This window comes from Olea europaea, unplaced genomic scaffold (genome assembly GCF_002742605.1).
Source record: "Olea europaea var. sylvestris unplaced genomic scaffold, O_europaea_v1 scaffold1063, whole genome shotgun sequence".
In the NCBI taxonomy this organism is placed as follows: domain Eukaryota; kingdom Viridiplantae; phylum Streptophyta; class Magnoliopsida; order Lamiales; family Oleaceae; genus Olea; species Olea europaea.
The window spans coordinates 96,498-111,097 of NW_019227980.1; the positions used below are offsets into that span (position 1 = coordinate 96,498).

The 14,600-nt window shown below is 36.2% G+C and overlaps 1 protein-coding gene across 1 annotated transcript; it reads left to right on the forward strand.

Annotated features, from left to right (window-relative positions):
- The first annotated feature begins 561 nt into the window (after positions 1-561).
- Positions 562-13,400, forward strand: LOC111373035 (AIG2-like protein D). The gene is made up of 5 exons (XM_022995489.1): positions 562-749; positions 861-933; positions 1,505-1,597; positions 2,217-2,300; positions 12,923-13,400. Exons 1-5 carry the CDS (start codon positions 619-621, stop codon positions 13,064-13,066), a joined length of 525 nt encoding a protein of 174 aa, XP_022851257.1. The 5' UTR covers positions 562-618; the 3' UTR covers positions 13,067-13,400.
- Positions 13,401-14,600: the final 1,200 nt, after the last annotated feature.

A 14,600-nucleotide genomic window follows, 5' to 3' on the forward strand; every position in this document is an offset into this window, starting at 1 on the left:
GCCCCCTAAGTAGTCGGTAACTTTTTATTTTAGGGTGAGAGGATAGAACCAAAGCTAAATGTGAGCAGGGATTTAGCTCTCGTTTGGCCCCCATTATTTTGAATTATAATGGGTAGAATAGTATTTTTTTGGAGAATGAATAGTTAAAAAAAAAGAAATATTTTAAATTTACATGTAATATTATTTTGTGAAAGATTGTGTAATTGAAAATAGGGGGAAAAAAATTTAGTTTGGGGGGCGGGGAGCCTTAATTAACTCCTCCAAAGCGTCCAAACAAGCGATAGAAGAACAGTACTACAAACTCGGGGCATAATTTAATGGTACAAAGGATATGAGTGAAGTAGTTTGAACCTTGATGATAATCGCAGTGTGAAAATTCGATTCTTTAAATATAAAATTGGACTCTTTGTGGTACCAATATACGAACGAGTTGTTGTTTACTCACTTATCATATCTTGTGATTTACGAGAGGCAAGGCGACAGAGGGCCTCCGGTTGGGTTGAACCACATTTTTATTTTATTTTATTATTATTATTATTTTTTGGCCTTTCTGAAGTATAGTACTGCGGTATTTGTGGCTACTGTAGACAGAGAATCAGAATCTCATCCATTAGTCCAATGGGATCCACCGCAAATCCTCCGTCTGCGATTCACAACGTCTTCGTGTACGGCAGCCTCCTAGCTGACGACGTCGTTCAAGTCCTCTTGAATCGCATCCCTGCCTCTTCCCCTGCCACTCTTCCCAACTAGTCTGTCCCTCTTTCTCACTCAATTCAATTGTTCAATAATTCCCTTTTTTTTTTCACACATTTAGTAGAGATAATTGCGGAGGTTGACAATTGGATTTTTTTTTTTGTTAGCCATAGATTTAGCATCCGAGGACGTGTTTACCCTGCAATTTTACCCATTGAAAATAACAAAGTTACTGGGAAGGTTTGTTCTACATTACAACTTTTTTTTCGTATTTGATCTATTTTTAAAAATTGAAATATATACACTCACGTAAAAACATAAATATGTGTATGCATTCAAGCCCATATGTTGAAAACTAGGAAGGTAGAGGTTTTGAAGTTGCCTACTGTTTACCAAAAAATAAAAAAAATGTGTACTTATAAACCATTTGCTAAAATATTTTCAGCTTGCACGTGAATAAGCACGTTAAAAGATTGAGTAAAGAAATTTGATCCTTCTATACTGCCCGAAGCTTTTAGACGAGTTAATTCAACAATAGATGGATTGCTTTCTGTGTGAGGATTGCCACACGCTCCTGGGTGTTTCTCTCGTGTGATTGTATGGGTGCTTGTGTGAGTGGTAATTACATGGGATACATATAACATGGTCAAAGTCGAAATCCTCTTGATTATCAATAATTATAGTCCTAAAAATGTTATCATCATTTGGAAATCATCTTATAAAATTGAGAATTCCATCTTTTTTTGTGGCTTTTATCCAAGAATATGTAGCTTATTTGATTGTTTAACCTTTTGTTATTATTTATTTTCAGGTACTCTTAGGCATCACTCCTCTGGAGCTACATATTCTGGATGAATTTGAGGATGCTGAGTATGAAAGGAGGACTGTCGATGTGTTCTTAATGGTTTGTATATTTGGCTTGTCTCTTTTGTTCTGGTAGCACATCAGGGACCATTTAGTTGGATCTTGACATAAAAAAACTATAGCTGCAAAGGAACTTATGGTTGAAAAATTGCATGCTTAAATATCAAATGTTCTTTTATCTGTACACCTTGTATTATTATTATTCACACGTGCGCATGCATATCTATTGTGTTTTTGGTAAAAAAAATGAGCAGGTATAGTTAGTGATGTAGAATCAATTGAGAAGAAGAAGCTGAATAACAGAATCACAGCAAGGAGAAGAAGAGAGGAGGAAGAGAGGGAGCACGTTAGCGGAGAAAGAGGGAGAAGAGGGAAAGAGGGAAGACATGGGTGAGAGAGTGGGTAACAAGCCAAATGTGATTAAATTCATTCATCAACTGTCTTTGGAAGTTCCAATTACAACTATATAAATAACAAAACATAAACCTAATAGTTAATGGGCTTGGGCAACACCCATATATAAGCCTAATAAAATATAAAGCATAAATAAATGGCCTAAACAAAAAGCCCAACATAGGATGTCCGCATCAATTAGCCCTCAGCTTTTGATACCTTACTAAGAATCCGAATATAATTATTAGTTGTCTTGAATTTTGCAGGATAGTTCTGAGAAGTTGCAGGCCCACACTTATGTTTGGGAGAACAAGACCGATCCAAACTTATATGGCGAGTGGAATTTTGAGGTAAGCTTTCTGCTGTTTCGTAGAACACCAATAATTACTGGTAAATATTTTCCTGCGATACAATAATTGGAAGTTTCTCTAGAACCTAGAAACCACTGTATGATTTTGTGCTCAATGATATTCTTCTTTTTGACAAAAAGCTTCAGCAAAAAACTAATCCTTATTCTCAATGGCTATAACGATCATTTTCGTCACTTCATTTGTTTAATTGCTGTAGTAACCAAGCCAATCAATATTCATCATTTCATATAATGTAGCTTCTCTCATGGCTGTGTACATAGCAGCATGAATCTTGCAAGTTTAGGAAGGATAGAAGGATCACTTCTGATTAAGTGGGAGAGTGTGAATATTCATAATTTCATATAATGTAGATCCTCTCATGGCTGTGTACATAGCAGCATGAATCTTGCAAGTTTAGGAAGGATAGAAAGATTACTGCTGATTAAGTGGGAGAATGTGAGGTCATATGAATCAGGGAAGCTTTGAAGAGTGTAGAGCATCCTCTTTTAGATTATCTTATTTATAGAGTGACCTGGCCGTGTAAAATTTGGTAGAATTGAATCTTCCAACGAATTTGTAAGTTGACAACCACATTTCTATCTGACTCTTTCCACTTGTTGTCAATAATATCGGGAACTGGAAGTTTTATTCCACTTGCTGCTAAGCAATTGTCATTTCTCAAATCTCAAAATAGCCATCATTTTTGGTTTCCACATGGAAAAATTGTTCAGGTTCAACTTCTCGATCTTGAACTTTGCTGCCACTGTTTTTATCATGAACTGCCTTCTTTTCTAGGATTAGCTTCCCCCATTGCACATGAACAATATTTGTATATGTGAAATATATTCTGAAAATGCAAGGCTATGATATCTGAAACAAAAATGTGGGAAGGAAAATTGTTACTTTTCTTTAATAATACACAGCAATATATAGTAATTTACAAGAGGAAAAATAGGAAACTAAATCAGCCTAGAATCTGGGGGGAATATTCTCCAAATCGCTATGATTAAGGGATAGGCAGATAATTGAATCCCTTCAATTAAGGGATTTCAAAAACAAATTATTTTCCTAATCTATTTACTGCCTTTTTTTCACTTGACACCCCCCCCCACCCCCCCAAGCTGAGGAATAGATGTCTTCCATTCCTAGCTTGAATACAAGATCATGAAAATGAGAACTATTAAGCCCTTTGGTTAGAACATCAGCTAATTGTCGTCCTGAAGGAACATAGGACATACACACCAATCCTTTCTCCAATTTTTCTTTAATAAAGTGCCTATCAATTTCAATATGCTTTGTCCTATTGTGTTGTACAGGATTATGAGCGATATTGATAGCTAACTTGTTCTTCCGATTTGATTTTCAAATCATCTAGGATGATCTTTAGCCAATGTAGTTCGCACAATCCTTGAGCAATAGCCCTGAATTCTGACTCTGCAAATGATCTTGCCACCACATTCTGTTTCTTGCTTCTCCATGTTACTAGATTACCTCCAAGAAGAGTGCAATAACCTGTAGTCGATCTCCTATCTACTAGGAAACCTGCATAGTCGGCGTCGGTATAAGCTTCCAAAATTAGATTATTGTTCCTTTTGAACAAAATTCCTTTCCCCGGGTTGCCTTTTAAGTATTGTAGTACCCTATATGCCGCTTGAAGATGAGGTTCCCTAGGATCGTGCATGAATTGACTGATCACGCTCATAGAGTAGGCTATATCTAGCCGAGTGTGAGCAAGGTATATTAGTCCACCAACCAACCTTTGGTACATTCGTTTATCAACAGCTAGTTCCTTTTTAGCTTCTCCCAATTTATGATTTGGATCCATTGGTTCAGACACTGGTTTACACCCAATCTTCCTGGCTTCTGTCAACAAATCAATCACACACTTTTGTTGAGATATCAAGATTCCTTGTGTAGAGTATGTCACTTCAATGCCAAGGAAGTACTTTAATTTTCCCAATTCCTTTATTTCAAATTCTTTTTCTAGTCTTTCCTTCAATTCGTGTTTTTCTCTTTCATCATTTCCAATCACTATGATGTCGTCCACATAGACTAAAAGTGCACTTACTCCCCATGTAGACAAATGCTTGATGAACAGAGTGTGGTCACCTTGACTTTGTTTATATCCTGATTCCTTCATAACCCTTACAAATCTTCCAAACATGCTCTAGGAGATTGTTTTAACCCATAAAGAGACTTCCTAAGCTTGCATACCTTGCTAACTGGGTCCTCAAATCCCGGTGGAATGTTCATGAAGATTTCTTTATCGAGATCACCATGGAGAAATGCATTCTTAATATCATACTGAAAGAGTTCCCAGTTATAGTGAGCAGCCAATGATAATAAAATTCTTACTATATTCATTTTTGCAACTGGTGCAAAAGTCTCCTGATAATCAATCTCATACGTCTGAGTGTACCCTTTAGCCACCAATCACGCATTATATGTTTCAAGGAAATCATCAGCTTTGTATTTCAATGTGAAAACTCATTTGCAATCAACAATGTTTTTTCCTTTCGGTTTATCAACAATCTCCCATGTTCTATTACTTTCTAACGCATTCATTTCCTCTCTCATAGCGTCCCTCTATTCCCTTTTTAACAATGCCTCAGAAACAATGTTAGGAATAGCAATGGTGTTTAAACTCACAATGAACCTTTTGTGGGCCGGTGACAGGTTTATAAGTGAAACATAATGAGATAGTGGGTAGAGTGGTCGTTTAGCGCATTCTCTGATACCTTTTCTAACAACAACAGGGAGATCCAGGTCATCTATGGAATTAATTGATGTTTCAACATTTTGTGTGTGTTAAGGTAGGTTAGATCTTACTGTGGTTTCATTGTCAAAGTCCGAGTTGAATTCTTGGACCTATGTCAGTTCTGGGAGGGCCTTTCTCCTTGAATACACCTGAGCAATACTTGGAAGATCATGATTGACACTGGTTGGGATAGGAGGAGACTTGAGTTCAGTGATAGGATTGGGTGACTCGTATGTAGTTTGTTCGGTTTCGACACGGACTAGAGCATCTGAGACTTGAGGTAAGTCAATATGTTTAATTGGTTCGAAGGACTCACAAGTACTTGCTTCCATCATTGATATCTCCCCCCTGACGGGAGGACTTGGAAAAAAACGGTGTTTCTTCAGTAAAGGTAACATCTGTAGAAATGTAAAATTTTCTAGATGAGGATTGTAACACCTGTACCCCTTTCGAGTGAATGAGTAACTAAGGAAGACACATTTGATTGCTTGAGGGTCTAGTTTGCCTCTATGTTGGTTGTGGACATAAACAAAGGCATTGCACCCAAATACTCTAGGTGTGAGTCCATTAGAGGTTCGGCAATGGGGATAAATTATTAAGTACCTCCATGGGGCTTTTGTTATCTAACACCGTCGAAGGAAGCCTATTTATGACATACGTGGCAGTAAGAACAGCCTCCCTAGTAGGATTTAGGAACATTTCCTTGAAAGAGTAAAGCTCGGGTAGTATTGAGTAAATGTCTATTTTTCCTTTCAGCTTCCCCATTTTGTTGGGGTGTGTTGACACATGAAGAATCATGGATAATACCCTGTGTTTGAAAGTAATGTGCTAGTCTGGTTGAAGTAGTCTCGAGCATTATCTGTCTTAAACCTTATTATTTTTACCCCGAATTGATTTTGAATCATTGAGTGGAATGTAGGTATAACAGGGTTGACATCAGATTTTTGTTTAAGGAGGAAGAGCCATGTAACCCGAGTACAATCATCAATTAAGGTTGTGAACCAACGAGCCCCATAGACATCAGCTACAGGAAAAGGACCCCATAAATCACTATGAATCAAATGAAAAGGATGAGAACTTCTTTTATTGCTGATAAGAAAAGATACACAAGTGTGTTTTGCTAATTCATAAATATCACAATGAAACTTAAAGATATCTAATCCTTGGAACAACTGAGGAAACATGATTTTTAAAATTTTAAATGATGGATGACCTAGACGTAAGTGATACAACCAAATGGTATCTTTATTTTCGAATCTTAGAAAAGATGAAAGCAAAGACAAATAACTCCTTTCCTTCTAAAGTGTTTCGAGGTGATAGAGGCCACTCCTTTCCTTAGCAAGTCCAATCCTTCTCCCCGTTCCTTGATCCTGAAAAACACAATAAGGAGAAAAGAACAAGGTTAGGTGTGATATGTATATCTCCAAACCCTGCAACAGTAGCTAGAGAGCCATTAGCAGCTATAATTTTTCTATTACTTGGACATGGGGTCTAGTTATGGAAGAATTGAGGAGTGGGTGTCACATGGTCTGTGGCAGTTGAGTCAATGATCCAAGAATTGTCATAACACTTGTTTGAGGCATTGTTGCAAAAAGAAAATGAAAGGTTACCTGAAAGGGCTAAAGAGCAGGTTCCAGAAGGCTTTTCAAGAGACTCCAATAAGCTTTTTAGCCGTTCAATTTCTTCACTGTTAAATCCTCTGGCTTTGAGATTTTCCTCTGTTTTGGGCTGCTTCACCGTGCTTGAGGTCTTTGCTGCCTCTCATGGGTCCCCCATTCTCGATTTGGAGGTTTACCATTTAGCTTCCAACATTTATCCCTTTCATGTCTCGGTTTATTGCAATAGGTGCAACAGAGCTCGTCCTTGTTTTCCTTTACCCGGGTATTTGAGCAGATCATTCCTTCTTTTCTCCTGATGGTTTGCCACCAGTGCTGACCCACTTGCGGTGTGTGGTTCAAGCATAACTCTTCTCCGACTTTCTTCTGCTCGAATTAATGAGATAGTTTCTTCTAGAGTTGGCGTGTCTGACTTTCCAAGGATTTGAACTCTAGCCCGATCAAATTTAGGATTCAATATTGCCAAAAAATCATAACCTCGATCTTTTTCAATGAAGTTCTTCAAGGTGACAGCATCTTCGGGACATTTCATTTCAAAAACTCGGTAATGATCAAGTTCTTGCCACAGATTTTGCAATATGTTTGCATACTCCGTGACAGATTTGTCTCCTTGTTTTGTGGCTGCGGTCTTAACCTTTATCTCATACACTTGGGCAGCATCATGCTCCTTTGAATATGTGCAGTGGATGAAGTGCCATATCTCCTTTGCGGTAGCCAAAAACATGCATGTGTCGTAATCATGGGATCCATAGAGTCCCACAGCTAGGACATTATCATGGAATCCTCTTTAGCTGATGCTCTAAATTCTGGTTTATCCTTTGCAGGTCCTTTCCCAAGAAGATGATTAAGTCTTCCTTTGCCTTTGAGATATGTTCGGACAAATTGAGACCATTTGAGGTAGTTTTTCCCATTGAATCTGTAGGAGGCCCGAATATTGTGTAACTCTCCAATTTTCTGGACAGAATTGGATTCTTTTGATAGGTTAGGGTAGCTGGTGATTTCGGAGGTTGACGTGGTGATTGAGGCTCTGACTGATCGGATTTTAAGAAAGGCTATTAAGGCAAAATATTGGCTAAAATGTGCCAGAAAAGAACCTAAAAAAGAGCTCAAATCCACAGCAATGAAGGCCGCCTGAAAAAATCCTAGAGGAGCCGATGACTCTGATACCATGAAACAAAAATGTGGGAAGGAAAATTGTTACTTTTTATTAATAATACATAGCAATATATGGTAATTTACAAGAGGAAAAATAGGAAACTAAATCAGCCTAAAATCTGGGAAGAATATTCTTTAAATCATTATGATTAAGGGATAGACAGGCAATTGAATCCCTTCAATTAAGGGATTTCAAAAACAAATTATTTTCCTAATCTATTTACAGCCTTTTTTCACTTGACAATATCATTGTTAGGAAATTATTTTAACAAAGACTGCTGGCAACTAAAGGATTCAAAAAACAATGGAAATGAATTTGACATGGAGAGTTTACATGTAAACCCCAAATTTGATTGGAGGGAAATAGCCACCAAAACTTGATTCCAGGCAAAAAAATATACAGGGAAGTTTAGAAGGATTACTCGCGTAGAAGAATTTGCAATGATTTCTTTGTAAATGCAAGGAGAGAACAATAATTTCTTAGTCTAGGGATATGAGAAAACAAAGTGAGAACTTTCTTAGAGAGAAAAAAAAAAGACCTTTTCTTCTCTATTTTGAAGCCCTCCAATTTTTTTTTGCAAGATAGAGATAGAAAATTTGTATTCTTTAAGAAAGTTCCCACTTTGTTTTCTCCTATTTTAGGATGGAGAAATTATTCTCTCCTTGTAATTAGGTGGACATTATTGTAAATTCTTCTACACTTGCTCGTGATTTACCTTAATTAAATTTGGAGTTTTCTACATAAAGTAATTGTGTTTTATTTTATTTTCATTTTTTCAATCTCACTTGGATTGCGAGCTAGATGATAAGAATGTGCTATTACATCAAAGAGAATCAGCTGCTCCAGTTTCTTGGTTCCAGAAGATTCTACTAGTGGTTAAGTGAAGGTAGTAGTTACAGGAAAGGAGCTTGGTTTTTTGGTTAGGAAGTAGTTGTTGCCAAAGAATAAATAAGAGATGGTAGGCTTAGACAAGGGGAAGAGAATTTGGATATTGTCTTGGGAGAGAAGTAGAGCATCTTGAATGCTTTGCAAATTATTGTATTTTCTTTCGTTTAATTTGTAATTCCTTACATAAATTCTGTTCAGGTTCCTATCAAATTGGTGTCAGAGAATCGATTCTAAGACAAATGGAAACAAATTTCAACCGGTTTGAGCAAATGATATATCAACAGGAAGGAGGAGACCAAGCACATGATTTATGTTGGATTCACAAGGCCACTCAAAACATCAATATTCTACAAGGAAAATCCAGATTTGTGGCTGTTTAGGATGGTGCAATGTTTTTTCGTGAATCGGTGGTTGTCGGAGAGGGAAAAGGTGAAAGCCGCAGTTTCATACTTTGAAGGAGAGGCATGGGTATGGTTCTAGGGGATAGAAAGTGGTTGATTGATTTGAACTTGGGAAGAAATAAAGGTTTTGATGTTGACTTGATATCACATTCACGAGGTCTTCATTGGTGAAGAATTTCTAGCATGCAAGAGTTGGGAGGTAGTGAACTCAGAGATAGTGTTGTCAATTGCATATCAGGGAAGAGATCTCTAGTAATTGGTTGAATCAGGAGAAGATGGAGACATTGATGATCAAATGGGAAGAGAACTATGTCAATGGGCTGGAATGTAAGGCTAAAATTCATGTGGTAAATTCGTGGGCTTGGTTTTGGAGATGGCCCAACCGATAGAAGACAACTACTATTAAAACAAGCCCTATGAGAACCAAGGAGTTGAAGGAGGGAATAGGGCAGCCACGATGCAAGGGGAATTTGTGTTGTAAGACAAATTTTTGGAATATAATTTCATTTTTCTTATAGGAATCAATTTTTCTATCATCCAGCATAGAAGTCACATTTATGGGCTACTTTGTAAAAGGTTGTTATCCTATATAGTATTGCACCACTAACTTCTCAGATATTAGGGTGGTTGTGTTGATAAGCATATGTTATTACGTCAAAGGGAATCAGTTGCTCAGTTCCAGAAGGTTCCGCTAATGGTCACAGGAAGTAGGTACATTAGGATAGCGGTTACATGAAGTAGCTACAGGAAAATATTGTGGTATTTTCGTTCGGAATTAGTTGGTGCCGAAGAATAAATAAGAGATGGTAAGTTAGATAAGGGGAGGAGAATTTTGCTATTATCTTCGGAGAGAAGTAGATCCTCTCGAATGCTCTGAAAGCTATTGTATTTCTTTTGATTGAGTTTGTAATTCCATACATTCCAAATTGTGTTCGAGATCATCGTGATATTGAGAATGAAGCATTACGAAGGGAAGTGCTAGAGCTTCAAAAGCAATTGGCGTATCTTCAAATCGGGAGACGAGAGGCACCAAATGAGGAATATGAGGAAGAAGATTCATATGACGATAAAGAAGAAGGTAATCCTTTCCATCGAGATCATAGCACGGGGTCCAATTGTTCTTGAAGGAATCACAAGTTTGAACGAGATTTCGACATCAAAGTTGATGTTCCAGAATTTGAAGGTAGGTCAGATGAATTCATTGTATTGGTAAGTATGGAGAGAAAGGAAGAGCCGTTGTTTTGAAAACCAAACAAGAACAACAGAGTAGTTTAGAATTGTTTTATATGACTTTGTATGTCTGGTTTAATGCTGCGACAACCAATCATATAGAAGAACTGCCTAACTTCATGTCATTTCTTTCTTATTTAAACTGATAATATACCGCCCATGTATTATCTTTTGATTAATAAAATTACCTGATTACTTATCAAAAATAAAATAAAAATTCCTCACATGTATTCATATCTATTTAGGTTCCTTTCACTAACTTCATCACAATAATTTCCTAAAAATTGCTACTTTTGTTGGAAGATCCAAAGCAACTAGATATTTAGTAACCACAAGCTTATGAATGTTTTAGCCTATCATTCCCTCTTCTAACTTATGATGCTAAGATCACATTACTTTTGTGAAGCTGGAGTCTCTTATCATTTTGATAAAATATATATATAGTCTCTGGTTAATTTGTTACTCGAAATTTTGAAGCAAAGTGTGTTTTGAAAGTTCGAGTCACACAAAGCACACCTTGACGATTCTTTTATATCGATGATAACATTATTGATTAGTTTATTTTACTTAGTATTCTTGTACCGGAATTTTATTTCATAATTAATTGTAAGTACTTTAAAATTTTGATTGAGGCGATGGCGGATCAAGGATTTTGAGTGAGCATGGGTGACTGTTGACAGTTGATCGTCAACCGCAATAAAATATTAAAAATTAAATATAACATATATTATTGTGTAACACTAAGTGTCAAAATTCAACAAGTGTCATGATGGTCAAACTTTCAAAAATCTTAACAGGGCTGACTGGTTCGAATCCCCTCCTTATTGCATTAGTTTTGGTAAAAATTATTAAACTAGAATAATTGCACAATAAATTGCTTTGGAAGATATTCGATCCCAAAGCTTCCAATTTGGATGTGGAAGCTCCAAACCGAGCTACAAGATATGTTTGAAAATAAAATGAATTACCAAATATATAATTTAAAAATTTTATCTATTGTTGCAAAAAAAATAAATCGTTCCTGCGGATCCAACAACGGTGGCCGCTGCTAGTGCTCTCAGGGTGCTGGATCCGCCACTGGATGGAGGTCAGTTCACTTCCAATGCTGGCATTTGCCAATTATTCAGATTTCTCCCCCTGTGCTATGATTCAAAACAAAAATACTCTAAAAGCCCAATCATGGTTTCAGCCGCGAATGTGAAGCCTTAATAGGCCTAACGTACAGAACAGTTGTATGCAACTACAGACAACTATATTGCTCAGTGGGTATTAAACCACAAAAGAACAATATGTTTTTGAGGCACACTAACATGGGTACTTTTGAGTTGAGTATTCATTTGTTAATCATATCAATTTTATTATATAACATCAGTTGTTCTGGATTTGCTGAGCATGCTGCACACAATGTCTCCTTGCTTATAATAACAGGTAGGGACCTTTTCATGATCTCTAATCAAACATTTCATGAGCAAGGCTTATACTGACGTCTTATGTCATCAACTTTTAAGTTTATAATTTTCTTTTGGGATATCTTAATATTTTACATTCCCTGAGGGGTAGTTCAGTAGTCAGACCTTGGGTTTGCTCCCCAGTGGTCACCAGTTCGAATCCCTTTAGGGCCACTGAGGTGAGTATCCAGTTGTAAATTTCAGGATCCTGTGGAATTAGTCGAAGTGCACGTAAGTTGGCCCGGACACCCACTGTCATTTAAAAAAAAAAAAAAAAAAAAAAAAAAAAGAACATTTGAGGATGCTTCTTTTCTCCCTTAGTAAATTGGAACTTGAAGGCTGGGGAGAGGGAAGTGGTGAAGGAAAAGTCCCAATCGCCAAACTATGGTCAGCAGTTGCCAGGGATCTGCATGTGACATAGTTTGGATAGGGTTACTAAAATTACCTAGAACATTAAGCAATACATAATAGATTTATCTAGGCAAATAATTTGTTGAAAGGCATAGGTCAGAATATGGTAATGGTGCTTGCAAGAAACTTCTTTTGCTTCCAGAGATTACAAAGTATTCATGCTAATTTTCGTGATGATAAACAAGTTTTCTGGTTCTGTTGCCTTTTTTTTTTTTTGGGTGGGTGGGGGGGGGGGGGGGGGGGGGGGGGGGGGGGGGGGGGGCGACAACTGATGTTTTTAAAGCTGACCAATTGACTGGGTTTCGTCTCCTAGAATCAGACTGGTTCCCAGTTTTCTGATTGAAATGGTCGGGTGGCTTTGTAACAGTTGATGTCCATTTCAAAGTCTCTATTTAGTTGAAGGTCCTATACTTTACCATCATATATGGAAGTACGAGTCAACGCTGGGAGTACGTAAGCTTATAGTACGTTTGATAAAGTTTTTTGTAGATCTTAAACGGTGTACCCTATAAAACGTGTGGATAATAAATTTGTAGTAGTTGTAGGTTCGATGAAACATGTGGATAAAAAATAACTTGACCAATTTATAATAGTTTAAGCTTTGCCAAACATACAATAATAAGTTCGTTCTAGAATTTGATCTTTTATTCTTGAAAACTAGTTGTATTCTCACTCTCTTCCCTAACCTTCTGTTATATGTTGTAATTGTATTAGATATGGAAACAATTGCACAAGGACGACTTTTTGAAGATGACGAAAGGTTTTGTGGAAGAACTGGGGCTTCCGGATTCAAAGAGGCGAGTCGAGACCTATGAATCCTTCTATCCACAGACAGAGAATAATCCTTCCAATCCTTAATGGTGTGTTTTCAATTTATTCTATTGAGAATTGTTTCTTGATAAGATTTATAATGTCTGCTGCAAAACATATGCCCAGATAAGATAATTGTCTTTAAAACATAGTTGAGCAGAGTATGCGTAGTGCATGCAACCAATAATGCATAATGATTCATTCTCAGTTGTGTAATCCTGATCCCATTTTGTGTACATTTTAAGATTTAGTTATTGAATAAATCTTTAAAATGTAACTTATATTACAATTTGATATTTGCCTCTTTGTAAAGCCATTTTAACTATGCCACTTGTAGTTATAGTGATGGAGATGGAGATCGAATAAAGATAGGATTTAGATAGAATTTTAAAATAGAGTTCTATTCAACTTATATTTGTTTAAATTAGATTATGTTAATTTTAATATTTCGATGAAGTTCTAGTCTATTAGAAGTTCTTTTGATTTTAGATTAGTTGCTCCATATATAAAGAATTTATATACCGTACTAGATACCCTTGAATATATGAATAAATTGATTTCTTCTTTGCTGGCTTGGGGACGATGTGGGTTTGCTTTTATTGAGCTTAATATATGACACTTATCGAATATGGCTTTATTCAGAGTTCTACTACGACTAGTTCCATGTAATGGAAATGTATTTTTACATCCTACTTGGGTTTGCTTCTATTGAGCGTAACATACGACAATTATCGAGTGCGGCTTTCTACGGAGTTCTTTCCTGACTGGCTCAATGCAATTGGAATGTATGTTTATGTCCTATCATGAAGCCTGTGATCTCTCTATAATGAAGAGCGTACATAAGGTAATCAGCATATAAAATCAAGGGATAAAAACCACTCATATTCTTACAATTACTTTGCGCAATTATTCGATCTCTCGAAGTTTAATTAAAAAAATTATGTTTTTAAGTGGGTAAATTTCGTTACGTTTTTCCAATTTGCTCAGTTGTATAATTATGTTGTAATTTGATTTCAATCAGATAGTTGTACTTTAATTTGATTTTAATAAATATAACTCTATTCAATTTTACTAATGAAAATCAATATGGCAACCGTTGACCGTCGTGGTCATTAGTTATCGAGTAATGCCATGTAGCTCTATAGGGGTTGCATCTTCAGTTTATGTGGTATTATATGATATGCTAATTGAAAGGTAAAATTAAATAAGTCATTTGATTTTACTTATCATTTAATGCTACATAAACGTGACCTTGATTGGAATTGTAATCTCAATGGACCTATGTAGCATTAGTCTTAGTTATTAGTATGAAGCAAGTGTTATTTCAGTGATATAAATGGTTGTTATTTATTGTCATCGATTTCTGTCGGTCCAAATTATAAAATTAGATGAAATTATATCGATTAAATTTTAATCAAATTGCAATTTTACTTTTATAAAAGTTAAATTTACAATTACCTGATTAACATTGAGATAAAGTGTGGCTAACTTCATGTGGAAATAGTAAAGTTCCATTAGTTTTAATTAATTACTGTGCACAATAAGAATAAAGTATCAAAGATATGGTGAACAGGAGTTAATT

Excerpts from the sequence above, each read along its gene's own strand:
- LOC111373035 (XM_022995489.1), top strand. The coding sequence starts at position 619 with ATGGGATCCACCGCAAATCCTCCGTCTGCGATTCACAACGTCTTCGTG. Across the intron at positions 934-1,504 it reads ATAACAAAGTTACTGGGAAG|GTACTCTTAGGCATCACTCC; the intron begins GTTTGTTCTACA and ends ATTTATTTTCAG. Across the intron at positions 2,301-12,922 it reads ATGGCGAGTGGAATTTTGAG|ATATGGAAACAATTGCACAA; the intron begins GTAAGCTTTCTG and ends TAATTGTATTAG.